This window comes from Crinia signifera, unplaced genomic scaffold (assembly GCF_055691185.1).
Source record: "Crinia signifera unplaced genomic scaffold, ASM5569118v1 HAP2_SCAFFOLD_123, whole genome shotgun sequence".
Classification (NCBI taxonomy): domain Eukaryota; kingdom Metazoa; phylum Chordata; class Amphibia; order Anura; family Myobatrachidae; genus Crinia; species Crinia signifera.
This window is the reverse complement of record NW_028142016.1, coordinates 197,500-220,391: the sequence shown is the minus strand read 5'-3', so window position 1 is coordinate 220,391 and position 22,892 is coordinate 197,500. Positions and strand designations below refer to the sequence as shown.

At 40.5% G+C, this 22,892-nt stretch overlaps 1 protein-coding gene across 1 annotated transcript in view; it reads right to left on the bottom strand.

Annotated features, from left to right (window-relative positions):
- Window positions 1-15,914, bottom strand: part of LOC146052770 (centromere protein C-like) — a 66,479-nt gene extending 50,565 nt beyond the window's left edge. Inside the window, exons 1-2 of the mRNA XM_083167950.1 lie at window positions 15,845-15,914; window positions 13,349-13,423 (exon numbers count right to left, since the gene is read on the bottom strand). Coding sequence (XP_083024076.1) covers window positions 13,349-13,423; window positions 15,845-15,884 — 115 coding nt within the window. The 5' untranslated portion in view covers window positions 15,885-15,914. The remainder of the gene's footprint in view (window positions 1-13,348; window positions 13,424-15,844) is intronic.
- Between the last annotated feature and the right edge of the window lie 6,978 nt (window positions 15,915-22,892).

Genomic DNA, 22,892 nt, shown 5'->3' with positions numbered 1-22,892 from the left:
TCAGTGTGCTTTTTCTTCTCCTTATTCTTATCTCTCTATACTTCTCCCTTTCTATTTTTAGTGATTTGTCCCCCTTATATGCTTATTTTACCCCCCAGAGTTGTCGACACGCTAACATGTTGACTCCCGTCAACAATAATACTTTGGTATTAAACAGCACGGGACAGCTTCATTCAATTTATACCTCTCATAGCTAACATACAGGAGTCAGGGCAAAGAGGTGCCTTTTTGTCTATGTTACATGTATTATTAAGATAATTTAAACACTATTTGGTCACAGCACGTTATTTTATATAGTTAATCTTGTCACTTTTATATTGCGTTATTTTAAATGCATCTTCATGTTGATTCTACACTGTTTTTATTATCTAATATACACTCTTTATGCTAATATTCACCCTAGGGTAAGCCAGTCACGTCAGGTGATGCTGGCATCTCGTTACACCGGACACATTTGCTGCAATCACCATCAGTCTCCTAGGAGACCTGAGGCTTGCTGTCCACTCTGCGTTCCAGCAGCAGGATATCCACTGCCCGGCCACTTCCTTTCACTGTCCGTTTCCTGTTTGATGCCAGCACGCTGCAGTAACGTGATTTGCTCACTCTTCTCACTTGTTATGATAAAGGTAAGCACATGTATGTACCTATTATTGCACGTATAACCTTGACAAACGGGTGTCATATACCCCGAAACGTTGGAAGCTTTTTTGCTGAAAATATATTTTTTCAAAAAATCCCCAGAGTGCCGCTGTTGTCTCTTCACTATCCTGTATATATATATATATATATATATATATATATATATATATATATATATATATATAAACAAGAAATATAGAGAGCGCTTTCACCACCTTGTACAATTCACACCGATAATACTGGTACATAATACAGTGACCCAATACAATTAAAACCAGAATGCTTTATTAGAAGATCCACATCTGGACATTGTTTCCATTTCGGAATACAACATCAATAACCCGACGCGTTTCGTCTTGAAAGACTTCATCAGGGGTTTTACACAAAGTATAATATAGGAACGCTTCAAATGCGTATGGACTATCCAAAACCTTCTATTAAACACCTACGAGGTGTGATAGGTTAGTAGCTGTTGGCTGTTATGGCTTCCCCAACCGTCGGGTAAATTCTGGATCTCAGAAATCCGATAATTCGAATGTAAGGGGGAAGTGTCCACAAGTATATGGGGTGTCCGCGGCCTTCTTGGTACACCTATTTTTGGTGCATGTGTAAGATGTCTTAATTAATACAGGACCATTCCATTTCTGAAGTACTGACGACCAAATCTAAGTAGTACTGATGACCAGATCCACGATATCAGATGCTCAGTAGAGAAGTGGATGAGATACGTGTGGGTTTAAGCTGTAGACAGCTCAGTTTCTGGTGGTAGCAGAAAGTGCAAACTGAACTGGCTGCAGTTTGCACTTTCTGCTACCACCAGAAACTGGTTGGGGAAGCCATAACAGCCAACAGCTACTAACCTATCACACCTCGTAGGTGTTTAATAGAAGGTTTTGGATAGCCCATATGCATTTGAAGCGTTTCTATATTATACTTAGTGTAAAACCCCTGATGAAGTCTTTTTCAAGACAAAAAGCGTTGGGTTATTGATGTCGTATTCCGAAATGGAAACAATGTCCAGATGTGGATCTTCTAATAAAGCATTCTGGTTTTAATTGTATTGGGTCACTGTATTATGTACCAGCATTATCGGTGTGAATTGTACTAGGTGGTGAAAGCGCTCTCTATATTTCTTGTTTCTATTTTCCATTTTTGCCTCCCACTAACAGGGGGGGTTTATAGAGTAGCTGCTCATATTAAAGGGCGCACGTGGGGTCATTCTTTGTTATATATATATATCAAACCCCAATATTCCTCCACGCGCTGTACACAGAAATATATATAAACAATTGTACAAACAGGCTGCCCAACCACAATGCTCCCCGAGGGCAAAGGGAACAAGTACCACAATCTTCTCCCCAATAGTGGTGAGGCGCCAATTTGTCGATGTACAGTCCTTATGAAACCAGCACTTTTAAAATAATGACAAAAATTTCATCCAAGCAATTGCTTTATTTGATCCTTCATAAAACGGAGAAACACCACAACGCGTTTCGTCATTAAAAAGACTTCATCAGGGGAATAACAGGTACAATCTTCTGTTTGATATATAATATCCTATTATCATAATAGAGGTCCTGTGCGGTCCATATTGTTAATCCTACAAAAAAAATGTTATTCCTTGGTAGGAGACCCTTGAATGGTGTTAGATAATTATTAAAAAAGAAGACAAATCGTAAAATAACTTTCCAAATGGCTTATCTGGCCAATTCCTTTAGGAATGTATGAGTTTCACCAATAAAAAGATGGAAACTTTTTCATCGATGGTAGACACAAATGTATTGAGCCACTCTAGAGGACTTCTATCTCCCACAGGTGTAGCCAGCAGAATCTGCTGGCCCTAACCCTAAGACATATGTCTTGATAAAGGGCTACCCGCCCGAAACGTTGATTTACACTATCCAGTGTCATCTCAGTTATTTACTGTGAAACTGCCGCCGTGCAGTTTTTTGAAAAATCTCAGAGTGCCTTCTCAGCCTTCATACATGAGTAATGGGCCAAGAAAATATTTTAGATGGCCAATATCAGTAGGAGGGCAGAGATACTATACTGTATAAAAATCAGTACGTTCCTTGCCAATGACATATTAATCGAAATAATAATAAACAGTAAGTACCTAATTGAATGGTACTGGAGCTGTCCTCTATACAGAAAAAATACTGGCAAAATAGTGCCTACTGAAAAAGCATCTCCGTGTCCATGAAGCACGTGATGCGCCTAACTGGCAGTAAAAAAATAAATCTAATGACTGTTCACAGAAAAACAAAGGCAGTCAATACAATAAATTTAAGTAAATGGAGGTACATAAGAAATGAAGACATAAGCAAAAACAGGACCTCAGCAGAGAGGAAGTTCAACAAGAGACAAGAAATAAGCATGCATACTGAACATGATCATAAAAAACACGATAAGGGTAAATTTTCATTTAAGCCCTCTGGAGCTACGGTTCTCAATTTAAAGATCCACTTTGATTCATGTTGTAAGAGGGTCTTTGACCTATTCCCTCCTCTGATTTTATTGGGGACCTGTTCTATAATTTTATACCGTAGAGTGGATAAGCCTTGGCCACACTCACGAAAGTGCTGTTCAGCATCCATTTTTTTGCCACTTAACAATTGGCGAATCGAAGAGCGATGCATCGCCATCCTTTCCTTGAACTGCCTTGTGGTCTTACCAATGTAGTAAAGACCACAAGGACAGCGCAGGAAATAGACGACGTGCGTCGAAGTACAGGTCACCACCTGCCTGATGGAAATTTTTGTGCCTGAATGTGGGTGATTGAAGGTCTTACCCACTTCCATAAAGCTGCAACAGGTGCAACCTGTGCACCTGTAATAGCCCGGCTTCTTGGTAAGGAAGTTACTCGGCTGGGGGGCTTTGAAGGCAGATATATCGTTATGCACAAGCCAATCTTTGAGGTTGTGAGTGCGTGCATAACTGGGCATGATGCTGTAATCTCTAAGGCCTCTGATGTCCCTGTCAGAGGTTACCATGGGCCAAAAGGATTTGATCTTGTTGTTGATGTCCTGGCTACTCAAGTGGAATTTCTGGACAAAGGGATGTTTTTTACACGTACCCTCCTGTCTACCCTTGGGTCTACGGGCCTGTTCCCTGGGTACAGATAAGGCTTTATTTTTGGCCAGAAGGAGATCATTCAGATGATATCCACGTACACGAAATTGGTCAATCATAAGATCAATTTCTTTTTCGGTATTTGTGATATCATCTGAAATCCTGTGTATTCTTAAAAATTGGGAATAGGGTAAACCTTTTTTGGTGGACACCGGGTGAGAGCTCTGATAGTGAAGAATCGTGTTGCGGTCAGTTTATTTTTTATACAAACTGGTATGTATGTGATTCTCCATCAGGGAAACACACACATCCAGATAGTTGACACTGGTCCTACTCATGCAGTATGTGAACCTAATCGAGGTGTCAGATAGGTTCACCCTTTCCATGAGGTCCCGGAATTCAGTCTCACTGCCCAACCAAATGAGCAGCAGATCATCTATGTAGCGGATGAAGAATGGGATCTTGGTGGCGACGTCCGGGTTTGACAAAAACATCTCATGCTGCACATCAAACATGAATGTATTAGCGAACGCTGGCGACACACAAGATCCCATTGCACACCCCTGCAGTTGAATATACCATTTACTATCAAACAGGAAATAATTCCTTTTGAGTGTGAGTTCTAGTAACTGTATGAAAAACTCAATTTTGGGGCCTTTGTACAGGGAATGATTGGTCAACAACCTGCGTGCCGCCTGCACACCAGCATCGTGAGGGATGCTGGTGTACAGGCTGACCACATCAAGGGTGCATAACCAACAATTATCAGGTAAATATGGTAACTGTAATGGTATAAAATTATAGAACAGGTCCCTAATAAAATCAGAGGAGGGAATAGGTCAAAGACCCTCTTACAACATGAATCAAGGTGGATCTTTAAATTGAGAACCGTAGCTCCAGAGGGCTTAAATGAAAATTTACCCTTATCGTGTTTTTTATGATCATGTTCAGTATACATGCTTATTTCTTGTCTCTTGTTGAACTTCCTCTCTGCTGAGGTCCTGTTTTTGCTTATGTCTTCATTTCTTATGTACCTCCATTTACTTAAATTTATTGTATTGACTGCCTTTGTTTTTCTGTGAACAGTCATTAGATTTTTTTTTTTACTGCCAGTTAGGCGCATCACGTGCTTCATGGACACGGAGATGCTTTTTTAGGAAGGTACTATTTTGCCAGTATTTTTTCTGTATAGAGGACAGCTCCAGTACCATTCAATTAGGTACTGTTTATTATTATTTCGATTAATATGTCATTGGCAAGGAACGTACTGATTTTTATACAGTATAGTATCTCTGCCCTCCTACTGATATTGGCCATCTAAAATATTTTCTTGGCCCATTACTCATGTATATTGCTGTCCCTCAGTGCATCTTCCATGTATTGTTTACTGGATTTCTACTCGTTTTTAAATGTATGTATTTTTTTCACTTGTTGTAGTGTGGTTGCTAGGCAACCCGTCTCCAGACCCCGGAAGTCCCTGGCTGTGCATTAGCATGGCAGTGAGTGTCATCACATGCACCCCGCATCGTGCGTCGCCGGCTGGTGACGTGGATGGACCCGGAAGTAGGAGGCGTGAGGTAACACACAGTGTTTTGGCATAAAAGGTATGTTTTTATATTGTTTCAACGATCTTGACAAAGGTTAATAAACCGAAACGTTGATCGCACGCTGTTGCTGTACATTCTATGCTTATTGAGTCCATTGAGTGCCGCTCCACCATCCCCGTTTATCGGATCATACTGATACACAGTAGCCGGTCAGGCTACAGAAAAGGCACCAGGGCGACTACTTCCCATCTGTAGGAGTGCCGGATCATCACCATATATATATATATATATATATATATATATATATATATATATATATATATATAGATGTGTGAAGGTGGCGGCACTCGTCAGTCTTCTTTCAGTGTAATAAAAAAGCCTTTATTATCCGATGGCGTTTCGGAACTTAATCCGTATTCATGGACATACAGACAGTATGTCCATGAATACGGATTAAGTTCCGAAACGCCGTCGGATAATAAAGGCTTTTTTATTACACTGAAAGAAGGTATGTCCATGAATACGGATTAAGTTCCGAAACACCGTCGGATAATAAAGGCTTTTTTATTACACTGAAAGAAGACTGACGAGTGCCGCCTCCTTCACACATCCATATTGGAGCAAGTCTATTTTGTTTCCTGGGAAGGCACCGCAGCATTCCTCTTCACAATCGTGAGTGCCGGACCTACTACCTGCTATATATATATATATATATATATATATATATATATACTGCCTCTCTCTTGGTGTACCTATGGATCTTACTTCTCTTGTCTTGACAAAGGCCCTATATGGGTCGAAACGTCGACTTGCAATATGACCACTGAATAAAAGTGACTGACTTTTCTGCAATTGGTGAGTGCCTCCGCTTTTCATTAAGCACCTGCAATTATTATTTGGCCATCTGGATTGGATAACCCTTGTTGTGCACCCCTATTTTCAAAATGCTTGGATGTGAGTGCTGAACCCCTTGGCTGTATATATATATATATATATATATATATATATATATATATCCTCTTTCGTATCCTCTGCAAACAGGAAATCTATTGGACCTTTAAGATCGATTGTCTGTTTCCAAGGGGTTTAAATGAGGCAATGGAGCTTAATATAGTCCTATAGATTTCCATAACCTTCATTAGGATGGATACTCTTTTTGTGTGGTTGTTTCTTGAAGTTTGAACTATAGATAGAATATATGTATACCAAGTGATGATTTTGCATTTTGAATACTATGAATATATGTATAAATATATGCAGCAATTTGATATATAGTTTGCTACAGTATATAGATTGGTCATTTCTCCTTTGCCTTCCTCTCTCCCCTAAATACATATATATATATATATATATATATATATATATATATATATATTTGTATTTAGGGGAGAGAGGAAGGGAAAGGAGAAAATACTAATCTATATACTGTAGCAAACTATATAGCAAATTACTGTATATATTTATACATTTCCTGGATATTCATAGTATTCAAAATGCAAAATCATCACTGAAATCTATCTCCTCCACTTTTAGTGGGGGTATTGTTTCAAGACCTGTCAGCAGCAGACATTTAGGATCACTTTCATGGCATTCTGCGTAATGTTTGGAGACACTATGTAAAAGGAATCCCCTCTGGACATTCCTTCTGTGTTCCAGAAATCATGTCTTGAGGGGTCTAGTTGTTCTTCCCACATATTTAAGATCATAGAGAGGACCTGAGACAGGAGATGTGCTGCTCTGAGTGAGGCCCATTCCGGGCTAAGTTGGGGTCCCGCAACAACTCAGATTCTCCAACGGCATATTTACAACACCGTAACCATAGAGAGGATCTGTGTTGCTCCACAATTCAACACCTAAAGAACAGTGATCCCCCACCCTTCTTGGTAATGTGCACTTACCTGAATTATTTACTTATTGAGTAACATATCCAATCCTGTGAGTTAGTTTGTCAATCAATTTTATTAATTTATTTTGATTAATATTATAATTTTTATTGTAATGTATGTGTATTTTTAATGTCAATATAAAATCTTTATTATACCTGCTGTGTAGTACCACTTCTTTGTAGATAAGAGCTGCTACAACTGTATATATTTTGCCTTGTTTCTTCCCATAGGGATTGACTACCCCTATATTTTAGCAGCTGCTTTTTGAGGACCAACACATATCACAGGCGCCCATATCTTTTTCTTCAAAAGAATTTGATCTTTTTTCTCTTATGCATTAAAAGTGGTAAGGATGCCTCTTTACAAGGCATTGGTGAGACCACACTTGGAATATAGGGCCTTTATCTATTTCACTCTTTCTGACAAAATCCTTCTTAGATGGACAAAACCATGTGCACTGCAGGGGGGCAGATGTTAAATGTGCAGAGAGAATTAGATTTGGATGAGATATTTTGTTTCTGTGCAGGGTAAATACTGACTGCTTTATTTTTACACTGCAATATATATCTTACTTTGAAGTAAAACCCCACCCAAATCTAACTCTCTCTGCACATGTTACATCTGCCCCACCTGCAGTGCACATGGTTTTGTCCATCTAATAAGGAATTTGTCAGAAAGAGTGAACTAGAATAAGGCCCATAGTGTTCAGTTCTGGGCAACGCATCATAAAAAGGACATAAATGAACTGGAACAGGAACAGAGAAGGGCGACTAAGCTAGTAAAAGGTCTTGAATCACTAGAATACAAAGATAGGTTAACCAGGCTGAATAGGTTTCACTGGAGAAACGGAGATTGAGATATGGGGGGTTATTCTAGTTCATTCTTTCAGACAAAATCCTTCTTAGATGGACAAAACCATGTGCACTGCAGGGGGGCAGATGTTACTTGTGCAGAGAGAAATAGATTTGGGCGGGGTTTTACTTCAAAGTGAGATCTATATTGCAGTGTAAAAATAAAGCAGGCAGTATTTACCCTGCACAGAAACAAAATAACTCTACCAAATCTAATTCTCTCTGCACATTTTACATCTGCCCCCCTGCAGTGCACATGGTTTTGTCCATCTAAGAAGGATTTAGTCAGAAAGAATGAACTAGAATAAGGCCCATGATTAGTATGTTTAAATATAGTAGTGGTGTCAAACTCATGGCCCTTCAGCTGTTGTGGAACTATACGCCCCAGCATGCCCTGCCACGGTTTTACCAATCCATTATATAAGATCTGTGGCAGGGCATGCTGGGACGTGTAGTTTCACAACAGCTGGAGGGCCATCAGTTTGACACCACTAAAATACAGGATTGAGAATCACATGGAACTGGGAGATGATTGTTCACTAACAGGCCTATACTTAGGACACATGGGCATGTACTGAGGCTCAAGGAAAATAAATTCCGTACTGAATTAAGAGGAGGATTCTTCACCATTAGAGCAGTAAAATTCTGGAACTCATTGCCGGTGGGGGTGTATACAGCAACTACTGTTAATTAATTTAAATCAAAACTGGATGCATTTTTGGCCACTAAGGGAATCCTATAGATATGAGTGGTACCCCACTACAGGGTACCCCCTGTGTCCACAAAGGGATTTAACAGTTGCAGCCTATGCTGCCTAAAAAGACCCCTGTCTGCTGTCCAGGACAGGAGGGGTTAAATCAACCCAGCAGAGCACGCTAGTAAGGAGTGAGCAGCAGAGCGTGACAGGAAACTGGGAGGTCAGAGGTGATCCCGGCAGCAGTGTGAGGGAGAAGAAGAAAGTTTGGAGGCTGGCACGTGAAGGGAAGAAGCCGTGCAGCCCAGAGAGAAGCAGAGCACGCAGCCTGGAAACGTGCGGAGCAGAGGAGTGGAGAGCCCAGCCGCGGGAGAGACACAGACGCCGGCGGTGACTGACCGACTGCGTCCCAGACGACAGGAGGAGATCAAAGGAGCCGCCGCTTGCAAGAGAGGACAGCGGGCGCCTACAGAAAGCCAGCAGCGTGGCGAGCAGGGCCCGGGGAAAGGATAGAGTGGAGGCGCACACTCACCCCCAGTGCCTGCAGAACCCAACAAGCGAGGAGACGTCAGCCACAGCAGCAGAGAGCGGGACCCGGCAGCCATCCCTTCACCCGGCGGTGATTGACAGGGGAAGGAGATGCCAGCCTACCTGCTTATAAAGGTACCCTGTTCACTATTGATTGGCCCACACCCTGCCGCCCTAACCAAGATAGTCTTTCAGGCACACCTAGTGCCCAGGGACCCTGCCCTACTCAGCAGCACTAAAGGCAGCCCTTCTTTGTGGGTGGCCATTATCCCCCAGCAGCAGCACCCATGGACACCCCCCAGATTTTAGAGGCTCCCTACTACAAGTAAGGAGAAAACTTGGGAGGCTCTCACTGCCCAAGCCTTTATTCTATTGGCGACACCGCTGCCATCCCCTGCTCAAGGGACTGAGCAGTGCACTATTGATCAGGGCAGTATTAGCTGTGGTTGCACCTGGACGCCCTGTGCCTATTTACCCCTGCATTTTGTTCTAAGTGCCAAACAGAAGGTTGCCCTAAGGAATAGGGAATCTGCCTGCCCCTCTGTTCAGAGGACCATTTTACATTAGTGTGCACACTAAGTTAGAGCCTAATTCTTTGCTTGTGAGGATTTTCCGTCGTGGGACCTTTATTCAAACTCAGGAACTTTCTTTGCATCTGGGACTACAGTTTAGAATTTATATATAGGGTGTGTAGCACCACCCGGCAGACATTCTGTGTTATAGTGTTACAGATGCAGTGAAGTTTTTAAGTGACAATCCTATTCGTATTAATATTATTTTCTTTGAAGTCATTCTCTTTAATAGCATTATCATTCTATGTCTTTCTGGTTGTCATTATTGTGATGTCATTTTATATGCAAATGGTGTCTTTGATTGTCTTTTAGTAGAGTTTGTAATGACTGCTGCAGCCTGGCTATTGAATCATACTGACGTGGTCATTGACTATATATTTTTCTCAGGAATGTTTACACGTCACTTCGTTATTTGATGTTTTCACATATATTTAAATAAAACCGCAGCAATTGCACTACGTCTTCTTTTAATAAATATTCATAACTGTGGTAGAGTTGTCTTTTGTGGGTCTCCTTGGGTTGTGCGATTCCCTGCCACAGGTTCTTCCAGAGAAGAGGCCGTGAAGATCCGAAGCCGGCTAGTCCAGGTACGCCATCTTGCACCACACTATTACAGGGAAACTGTCACATATGACTTACTCAAATAAGTAGTTACAAGTTAGATACTGTAGGTTGAACTCGATGTACTAACATCTTTTTTCAGCCTTAATTACTACGTTAAATCAAATCATCAAAAAAAAATGCATAAGTGTAATCCCGAGGAAGAAAAAGGAGCGGGAAAGAAGTACTCACAATTCACATACTACAAATTCAAACGTAAAATAACAGATGGGAAAAAACTATTCCGCAACCGACAAGTACACAACCTAAGCACCTATAATGTTTCCGAGAGGGCAACAGAGAGAAAAGAGAATAACAGGGATGGCTAGGATCTAAAATAATTTTATCAGCCTTAACTTTTCCCCTTTAAAAAAAAAAATGTCTGCCAAACTAGGCAAGGGTTGGCCAATGACTTTTTCCGCGGCCTTGACTATCCTGTCTAGGGATCTCCGACCAGAGCACTTAGAATTCCCATACCATACCACAATGGCATAAGTCAAAAGACTCTTGATTACACAATAATAGAAATTCATAAGTATTGGCCTAGATAAACCTGTTGCTCACAGTTTCCGCAGAAAAACAAAGCCATTGCTGAGCCTTTCCAACTGCTATAGCTGTATGTGTGGACCAAGACAGTTCCGCAGTAAATGTAATACCCAAAAATTTAGTATTAGTAACCCTCTCCACCTCCTCGCCATTTAAAACCAGTGGTCTGATGGTTGATCTTCTGGATCTTCTAAAATCTATAACAACCTCCTTTGTCTTTTTACCATTTAGGAGTAAGTTATTAATCAGTTGCTGCACCTCCATTCTATAACTCCCCCCCCCCCCCTCACTGATCAAACCCACTACCCTGGTATCATCAGCAAATTTAACAATGAGGTTGGACTCTAAATTTGAAAAACAATCTGAAGTGTACAATGAGTACTCAAGACAGATCCTTGGGGGTTACTCAGTGTTCCTGCTATGCTGTTTTAGCAGGGTGCTATGCCCTGCCCGATTTTTAAAGGGCAAAATGCGCCCTGCCCCTCTAGCAGCACCCGGCTACAAGAGCCTGGTGCCTGCCCCGACGGTGTGTAAGGTGATGCCCAGCGCTTCCCCGGCAGCACAGCATCTTCGGCAGAGCCGGGCCCACCACCTTTACTGATGATGGCGGCCGGGCCCACCCCTTTTCATCGCATCGGCAGGCCTGGTCCGCCCACCTTGCGCTGCCCCCGTACAGCGGTGCCCTGCCCACCCAAATTCCTAGAAGGAACACTAGATACCTATGTTTAGAACACGTTCTGATGAGAAAGTAGAACCCATCCTAAATGACTGTGGATGAAGAAATCCAACAGCCAATTACAAATTGGAACATTGTACCCTATCTCCCAAAGCTTTGCAATTAACACTGAAGGCACAAGGGTGTTAAAAGCGGAGCTATAATCCACAATTAATAATCTAAAATAGGAGTCCTTGTTCTCCAAATGACAGAGAATTCTATGAAGAACAGTAAGAGCAGCATCCTCGGTGGATCTATTTGACCTATATGCAAATTGATAACCCACCGAGATGACACCCATAAGGTGATCCAAGACCACTGTCTCAAAACACTTCATAATTAAGGATATGAGGGCAATCAGGCGGTAGTTGTTCATACCAGATACACCCACTGATTTAGGAACAGGAACAGTGACTTTAAAACATTGAGGGAAAACACAATATGCTAATTATAAATGTAATACTCTTGTAAAAATTCCTGCTAATTGGTCAGCACAGACACATAAAACTCTACCTGGGAATGCCATCTAGGGTTACTATGTCGAGAATAGGAAGGTTGACATGCATTGGGTCAACCAACGAAGAGGGGATTAATGAGGGGGAGGGCTAATGTTGCAAAAGAGCAAGAAGTACACTGGACTGAAGAAGAACTGTCTTTCTGATGTGTACACAGTAATAAAGTACCAGTCAAACTCCTAACATGTCATGTTACAGTGGGCCTAATTTTGTTGCACAAAATATGGGACCTTAACTGCAGCAACCACTACATTGACTACACAAGATACCGTAAAAGAGAGAGACACAGAGAGAAATTTACTAGGGTGAATATACTTGAAATAGGCTTATTCATAAGCAGTCGTATGCAAATATGCAGAAAATACATCAATTCGTATTCATGGCACATTCCTTTTTCCGAATACGAATGCATATGCCATCGAAAGAATATGATAAGGATTCCTAATTTACTAACCCTCCGTATGCAATATACAGCCGGTAATAAGCAAGATATGACCAGTAATTGCCTTGAAAATACGCTTTTAAATACTCCTCATTTTCCAGGCGTATTTGGCATTTGCTTGCATGGATCAGTGCAGCATTCAGTGCAATTTATTTTAAAAAACTATATATATATATATTTAAATATATTTTTCAAAATTTACATTTTCAAAATGTATTTATTTATTTCTTCTATTTTTTTACACTGAAACTGATCTGTGCAGGCTGCCGACTCATATTTGTATTTAGCGGTCGTATATACAGGCTTTAAAAAGAATTTGGTGGAATAAGCCTGCCTACGCCACAGGCCAAATCAGTAAATACGACAGATTAGTAAATGTGCCCAACAGATCGAGGCGCTCTCTTTTAGTGGGGGTCTAGCGGTCGGATCATCAACTGCCAGCACCCATGGGAAGGGGACGCGTGCACACAAGATGCACACATGTCCCCTTCCGACGGAGCTCCCCGTTGGTCCCCGCCGCCTCCCCATCGCTGTCCGCCATCCCCATATATAGCTAGGAACACAGTTTTGTCTGGGGTAGGGAAAAGCTTTGACTAGGATGTCTATAGACTACACTAGCTCGTTGAGCAAACTATAGCTCCTCTGGTATGATCATTAGTAACTTCTAAATTAATTATATTGATTACTACATTGTACATTTCTATGAATCCAAAAACAAAACAAAATATTTTTGCAACTTACCAACAGTTGCGTCACGGTTTGTATCTGGGTCCCGAACCATAGGAGTAACCTCCAATGTGTCTTCATCGCAAGCAGCTGAAATAATTTTAATCCATATTAAAATCTGAAATCTGCAAATAAGAAAACTACTAAAAGAAGAAATACCCTGTCTGCTGATTCACACTGGTTAGTCTTACTTTCTTTGTTCTGTAGGGTTCAACTTTCACACAAATATGAAATGGCAAAATTACCAAGAATATAAATTGTGTGAAATATACATAAATACCATCTATACATAAATTCCAATGGTAAAAAGTTCAATATTGCATTTAAACTGTAGAAATTTTAATAAGTTTCCCTACAGCAGTCATGACAATGATTGGATGATGGGAAAAGTTGGCATCAATAAAAAAAAATCTAAAGGAATATTTTAACAGAAACATGGGAGTTACTATATAAAATGCAATGTATCAAAAATACAAAAAAGGCCTAAATGTACCCCTTTTTTGTGGGGTGCATTTTTGATACATTGCATTTGGTACTTGTGTAGTTTCACGGCGCAAGCATGGCGCCGTGCGTCTGTATCCAGCTGCGGGACTGAAAACTCCATGGCAACGTGGATAGTTCGTACCCCCACTATCCACGTTGGCATGTAGTTCACTTTAGAAAGCGTGGCGAGTGTAGCGAGCCACCGAGCCCATAGTGTGGGCGAGTGCAGCAAGGGGACACAGAAGCACGACGCCATGCTGGTACCGTGAAAGTACACAAGTACCTTACATTTTATGTAGTAAAAACGATATTATTTATTATAATATAGAAACTGTCCAGTTCTCTACTCATACTACTTATTTGCATAATTATGTTATCTATTGGTAGAACTAACTACAGTATGTACTTTCTTTACTTAGTTTAATATCTTTTAATTCTTGCAATCATTTTACACTACACAAGATCTAATAAATATACAGGTTTATTTTCTGATACTAATTTAATATATTCCTTGTTCTCCAAATGACAGAGAATTCTATGAAGAACAGTAAGAGCAGCATCCTCGGTGGATCTATTTGACCTATATGCAAATTGATAACCCACCGGTATAACACCCTTAAGGTGATCCAAGACCACTGTCTCAAAACACTTCATAATTAAGGATATGAGGGCAATCAGGCGGTAGTTGTTCAAACCAGATACACCCACTGATTTAGGAACAGGAACAGTGACTTTAAAACATTGAGGGACAACACAATATGCTAATTCTAAATGTAATACTCTTGTAAAAATTCCTGCTAATTGGTCAGCACAGACACATAAAACTCTACCTGGGAATGCCATCTAGGGTTACTATGTCGAGAATAGGAAGGTTGACATGCATTGGGTCAACCAACGAAGAGGGGATTAATGAGGGGGAGGGCTAATGTTGCAAAAGAGCAAGAAGTACACTGGACTGAAGAAGAACTGTCTTTCTGATGTGTACACAGTAATAAAGTACCAGTCAAACTCCTAACATGTCATGTTACAGTGGGCCTAATTTTGTTGCACAAAATATGGGACCTGAACTGCAGCGACCACTACATTGACTACACAAGATACCGTAAAAGAGAGAGACACAGAGAGAAATTTACTAGGGTGAATATACTTGAAATAGGCTTATTCATAAGCAGTCGTATGCAAATATGCAGAAAATACATCAATTCGTATTCATGGCACATTCCTTTTTCCGAATACGAATGCATATGCCATCGAAAGAATACGATAAGGATTCCTAATTTACTAACCCGCCGTATGCAATATACAGCCGGTAATAAGCAAGATATGACCAGTAATTGCCTTGAAAATACGCTTTTAAATACTCCTCATTTTCCAGGCGTATTTGGCATTAGCCTGCATGGATCAGTGCAGCATTCAGTGCAATTTATTTAAAAAAAACGATATATATATATATATATATATATATTTAAATATATTTTTCAAAATTTACATTTTCAAAATGTATTTATTTATTTCTTCTATTTTTTTACACTGAAACTGATCTGTGCAGGCTGCCGACTCATATTTGTATTTAGCGGTCGTATATACAGGCTTTAAAAAGAATTTGGTGGAATAAGCCTGCCTACGCCACAGGCCAAATCAGTAAATACGACAGATTAGTAAATGTGCCCAACAGATCGAGGCGCTCTCTTTTAGTGAGGGTCTAGCGGTCGGATCACCAACTGCCAGCACCCATGGGAAGGGGACGCGTGCACACAAGATGCACACATGTCCCCTTCCGACGGAGCTCCCCGTTGGTCCCCGCCGCCTCCCCATCGCTGTCCGCCTTCCCCATATATAGCTAGGAACACAGTTTTGTCTGGGGTAGGGAAAAGCTTTGACTAGGATGTCTATAGACTACACTAGCTCATTGAGCAAACTATAGCTCCTCTGGTATGATCATTAGTAACTTCTAAATTAATTATATTGATTACTACATTGTACATTTCTATGAATCCAAAAACAAAACAAAATATTTTTGCAACATACCAACAGTTGCGTCACGGTTTGTATCTGGGTCCCGAACCATAGGAGTAACCTCCAATGTGTCTTCATCGCAAGCAGCTGAAATAATTTTAATCCATATTAAAATCTGAAATCTGCAAATAAGAAAACTACTAAAAGAAGAAATACCCTATCTGCTGATTCACACTGGTTAGTCTTACTTTCTTTGTTCTGTAGGGTTCAACTTTCACACAAATATGAAATGGCAAAATTACCAAGAATATAAATTGTGTGGAATATACATAAATACCATCTATACATAAATTCCAATGGTAAAAAGTTCAATATTGCATTTAAACTGTAGAAATTTTAATAAGTTTCCCTACAGCAGTCATGACAATGATTGGATGATGGAAAACGTTGGCATCAATAAAAAAAAATCTAAAGGAATATTTTAACAGAAACATGGGAGTTACTATATAAAATGCAATGTATCAAAAATACAAAAAAGGCCTAAATGTACCCCTTTTTTGTGGGGTGCATTTTTGATACATTGCATTTGGTACTTGTGTAGTTTCACGGCGCAAGCATGGCGCCGTGCGTCTGTATCCAGCTGCGGGACTGAAAACTCCATGGCAACGTGGATAGTTCGTACCCCCACTATCCACGTTGGCATGTAGTTCACTTTAGAAAGCGTGGCGAGTGTAGCGAGCCACCGAGCCCATAGCGTGGGCGAGCGCAGCAAGGGGACACAGAAGCACGACGCCATGCTGGTGCCGTGAAAGTACACAAGTACCTTACATTTTATGTAGTAAAAACGATATTATTTATTATAATATAGAAACTGTCCAGTTCTCTACTCATACTACTTATTTGCATAATTATGTTATCTATTGGTAGAACTAACTACAGTATGTACTTTCTTTACTTAGTTTAATATCTTTTAATTCTTGCGATCATTTTACACTACACAAGATCTAATAAATATACAGGTTTATTTTCTGATACTAATTTAATATATTCCTTGTTCTCCAAATGACAGAGAATTCTATGAAGAACAGTAAGAGCAGCATCCTCGGTGGATCTATTTGACCTATATGCAAATTGATAACCCACCGGTATAACACCCTTAAGGTGATCCAAGACCACTGTATCAAAACACTTCATAATTAAGGATATGAGGGCAATCAGGCGGTAGTTGTTCAAACCAGATACACCCACTGATTTAGGAACAGGAACAGTGACTTTAAAACATTGAGGGACAACACAATATGCTAATTATAAATGTAATACTCTTGTAAAAATTCCTGCTAATTGGTCAGCACAGACACATAAAACTCTACCTGGGATGCCATCTAGGGTTACTATGTCGAGAATAGGAAGGTTGACATGCATTGGGTCAACCAACGAAGAGGGGATTAATGAGGGGGAGGGCTAATGTTGCAAAAGAGCAAGAAGTACACTGGACTGAAGAAGAACTGTCTTTCTGATGTGTACACAGTAATAAAGTACCAGTCAAACTCCTAACATGTCATGTTACAGTGGGCCTAATTTTGTTGCACAAAATATGGGACCTGAACTGCAGCGACCACTACATTGACTACACAAGATACCGTAAAAGAGAGAGACACAGAGAGAAATTTACTAGGGTGAATATACTTGAAATAGGCTTATTCATAAGCAGTCGTATGCAAATATGCAGAAAATACATCAATTCGTATTCATGGCACATTCCTTTTTCCGAATACGAATGCATATGCCATCGAAAGAATACGATAAGGATTCCTAATTTACTAACCAGCCGTATGCAATATACAGCCGGTAATAAGCAAGATATGACCAGTAATTGCCTTGAAAATACGCTTTTAAATACTCCTCATTTTCCAGGCGTATTTGGCATTAGCCTGCATGGATCAGTGCAGCATTCAGTGCAATTTATTTAAAAAAAACAACGATATATATATATATATTTAAATATATTTTTCAAAATTTACATTTTCAAAATGTATTTATTTATTTCTTCTATTTTTTTACACTGAAACTGATCTATGCAGGCTGCCGACTCATATTTGTATTTAGCGGTCGTATATACAGGCTTTAAAAAGAATTTGGTGCAATAAGCCTGCCTACGCCACAGGCCAAATCAGTAAATACGACAGATTAGTAAATGTGCCCAACAGATCGAGGCGCTCTCTTTTAGTGAGGGTCTAGCGGTTGGATCACCAACTGCCAGCACCCATGGGAAGGGGACGCATGCACACAAGATGCACACATGTCCCCTTCCGACGGAGCTCCCCGTTGGTCCCCGCCGCCTTCACATCGCTGTCCGCCATCCCCATATATAGCTAGGAACACAGTTTTGTCTGGGGTAGGGAAAAGCTTTGACTAGGATGTCTATAGACTACACTAGCTCGTTGAGCAAACTGTAGCTCCTCTGGTATGATCATTAGTAACTTCTAAATTAATTATATTGATTACTACATTGTACATTTCTATGAATCCAAAAACAAAACAAAATATTTTTGCAACATACCAACAGTTGCGTCACGGTTTGTATCTGGGTCCCGAACCATAGGAGTAACCTCCAATGTGTCTTCATCGCAAGCAGCTGAAATAATTTTAATCCATATTAAAATCTGAAATCTGCAAATAAGAAAACTACTAAAAGACAAAATACCCTGTCTGCTGATTCACACTGGTTAGTCTTACTTTCTTTGTTCTGTAGGGTTCAACTTTCACACAAATATGAAATGGCAAAATTACCAAGAATATAAATTGTGTGGAATATACATAAATACCATCTATACATAAATTCCAATGGTAAAAAGTTCAATATTGCATTTAAACTGCAGAAATTTTAATAAGTTTCCCTACAGCAGTCATGACAATGATTGGATGATGGAAAAAGTTGGCATCAATAAAAAAAAATCTAAAGGAATATTTTAACAGAAACATGGGAGTTACTTTATAAAATGCAATGTATCAAAAATACAAAAAAGGCCTAAATGTACCCCTTTTTTGTGGGGTGCATTTTTGATACATTGCATTTGGTACTTGTGTAGTTTCACGGCGCAAGCATGGCGCCGTGCGTCTGTATCCAGCTGCGGGACTGAAAACTCCATGGCAACGTGGATAGTTCGTACCCCCACTATCCACGTTGGCATGTAGTTCACTTTAGAAAGCGTGGCGAGTGTAGCGAGCCACCGAGCCCATAGCGTGGGCGAGCGCAGCAAGGGGACACAGAAGCACGACGCCATGCTGGTGCCGTGAAAGTACACAAGTACCTTACATTTTATGTAGTAAAAACGATATTATTTATTATAATATAGAAACTGTCCAGTTCTCTACTCATACTACTTATTTGCATAATTATGTTATCTATTGGTAGAACTAACTACAGTATGTACTTTCTTTACTTAGTTTAATATCTTTTAATTCTTGCGATCATTTTACACTACACAAGATCTAATAAATATACAGGTTTATTTTCTGATACTAATTTAATATATTCCTTGTTCTCCAAATGACAGAGAATTCTATGAAGAACAGTAAGAGCAGCATCCTCGGTGGATCTATTTGACCTATATGCAAATTGATAACCCACCGGTATAACACCCTTAAGGTGATCCAAGACCACTGTCTCAAAACACTTCATAATTAAGGATATGAGGGCAATCAGGCGGTAGTTGTTCAAACCAGATACACCCACTGATTTAGGAACAGGAAAAGTGACTTTAAAACATTGAGGGACAACACAATATGCTAATTATAAATGTAATCCTCTTGTAAAAATTCATGCTAATTGGTCAGCACAGACACATAAAACTCTACCTGGGAATGCCATCTAGGGTTACTATGTCGAGAATAGGAAGGTTGACATGCATTGGGTCAACCAACGAAGAGGGGATTAATGAGGGGGAGGGCTAATGTTGCAAAAGAGCAAGAAGTACACTGGACTGAAGAAGAACTGTCTTTCTGATGTGTACACAGTAATAAAGTACCAGTCAAACTCCTAACATGTCATGTTACAGTGGGCCTAATTTTGTTGCACAAAATATGGGACCTGAACTGCAGCGACCACTACATTGACTACACAAGATACCGTAAAAGAGAGAGACACAGAGAGAAATTTACTAGGGTGAATATACTTGAAATAGGCTTATTCATAAGCAGTCGTATGCAAATATGCAGAAAATACATCAATTCGTATTCATGGCACATTCCTTTTTCCGAATACGAATGCATATGCCATCGAAAGAATACGATAAGGATTCCTAATTTACTAACCAGCCGTATGCAATTCCCTACAGCAGTCATGACAATGATTGGATGATGGAAAAAATTGGCATCAATAAAAAAAAATCTAAAGGAATATCTTAACAGAAACATGTCAGTTACTATATAAAATGCAATGTATCAAAAATACAAAAAAAGGCCTAAATGTACCCCTTTTTTGGGGGGTGCATTTTTAAAACATTGCATTTGGTACTTGAGTAGTTTCACGGCGCAAGCATGGCGCCGTACATCTGTGTCCAGCTGCGGGGCTGAAAACTCCATGGCAACGTGGAAAGTTCGTACCCCCACTATCCACGTTGTCATGGAGTTGACTTTAGATAGTGTGGCGAGTGTAGCGAGCCACCAAGCCCATAGCGTGGGCGAGCACAGCGAGTGGACACAGATGCGCGGCGCCATGAAAGTGCACAAGTATCTTGCATTTTATGTAGTAATAACTATATTATTTATTATAATATAGAAACTGTCCAGTTCTCTACTCATACTACTTATTTGCATAAATATGTTATCTATTGGCAGAACTAACTACAGTATGTACTTTCTTTACTTAGTTTAATATCTTTTAATTATTGCGATCATTTTACACTACACAAGATCTAATAAATATAAAGGTTTATTTTCTGATACTAATTTAATATATTCTGGCAAACAGAATTAGAGGTTTCAATTAACCCAAAGCTGCATGGTTAATCTCACATTATATCTATTGGAGTACATGATATTTCATTACACAGTAATACAAAGTAATAAGGGGCAGCACGGATGGTGTAATGGTTAGCATTACTGCCTCACAGCGCTGAGGTCATGGGTTCAATCCCCACCATGGCTCTAACTGTGCGGAGTTTGTATATTCTCTCCGTGCTTGCGTGGGTTTACTCCGGGTACTCCGGTTTCCTCCCACAATCCAAAAATATACAAATAGGTTAATTGGCTTCCAACAAAAAAAAATAAACCCTAGAATGTCTGTGTGTGCTTGTATATGTGGTAGGGAATATAGATTGTAAGCTCCACTGGGGCAGGGACTGATGTGAATGTTCAAATATTCTCTGTAAAGCGCTGCGTAATATGTATGCGCTATATAAGAAACTGTTAATAAAAATAAAGTCTGTTGCGAATTTGAGCCATGGTGTACGTGGACACATCTGTACTATCCTAATTTAAGAGCCTACATGGTGTGGTAATATTTGATACAACTCAGGGTTGCCTACCTGACTCTCCCCTTCAGGGAGAAAATGTTCTATTCCTGGCCTTAAAAGATAAATAGAAAGCTATGAACCTCAGGTACAGCTACAGCTGCTGTATAAAGGAGTGTATAAGGCTCCTTATATGAATAAAGACAAGAAAAAACAAAGGAATACAGCGCTTGGGTTTAGCCTGAAAAATGAACACCTACAATAGGCAGTATAAAAACATTTGGTACTTGTTTCCTAGCACGGCCACAATGATCATAATCGCGGTCATGGGGGTAAAATCGGGGCCATCGCTGGGAATCGCATGTGCTAAAAAATCGGGTGCGATGGGCCAGACGTGATGCCCGCGATTTCCCCATAGAGAACAATGTTAAATGCCTCAATTTACCCGCGATGACCCCGATTTCCCATAGGAAACAATGTGAAATGGATCAATTTACCCAAATTATCATAGGGAACAATGGTAAATGGCCCAAAAACACCCCATAACATTAAAATGTCCCCCCAAAAGTACTATACGCCACCCCGCAATCAACGTGAACCCGAAGCGTGGCGAGCGCAGCGGTACGCGTCCTCCGACCTTTTCATACCCCCACTATCTACGTCGGCGTGGAGTTGAGAATAGAATAGTGTGGCGAGCGCAGCGAGCCACCGAGCCCGAAGCGTGGCGAGCGTAGCGAGCCCCGCGAGGGGACGCGGATACCTTCACAGTTATACGCGTCCCCTCGCGGGCTTCCCAGGTGTCCATGGCGACGCGGACACCTGTGAAGCCCGCGAAGGGACGCTTTTACCTGTGAAATTGGATTGACAGCGGCTGGTGGAGTGGAATGGAGATGGCTGCCTTTGATCGTTTGTTGGTGGAAGCTGAGATGTTTAAATCACATGAACAGGAAAGGCTGGTCCGGAAAGGCTGGTACACCGTGGTGCAAAACTGGAGCAATGTGTTTATAAGAGCTCAACGCGTTTCGACGTGTCGAGCTGCACCTGATAGACGTGTTGACACGTCGAAACGCGTTGAGCTCTTATAAACACATTGCTCCAGTTTTGCACCACGGTGTACCAGCCTTTCCGGACCAGCCTTTCCTGTTCATGCGATTTAAACATCTCAGCTTCCACCAACAAACGATCAAAGGCAGCCATCTCCATTTCACTCCACCAGCCGCTGTCAAGACAATCTAGATCCACATGTTGGGCATGTAACCGGGACCATATCAACTATATCCCTCCAGCAAGAGACGTTTAGCTGACCTGTACCGTTGGTAACTATAATAACCAAGTGGACCTTCACCGTTTGTAACTATAATAACCACATGGGTACCCACGAACTATTAATTCCCACACTGGAGCAATTTTGCACACAATTACTATTTTTTAAACATACTCTTTTATACTCCTTTTTTCATTTTTTATTATACCCCCCCATCTTTTTCACTTTTTTTAGAGAAATGTTGTATATATGGTTTTGAATGTAATAAATGTTTTTATACTGCCTATTGTAGGTGTTCATTTTTCAGGCTAAACCCAAGCGCTGTATTCCTTTGTTTTTTCTATTCCTGGCCTTTACTGGTAATGTATGATTGCCATCACCTGTGGGAAACTAGATAAGAAAG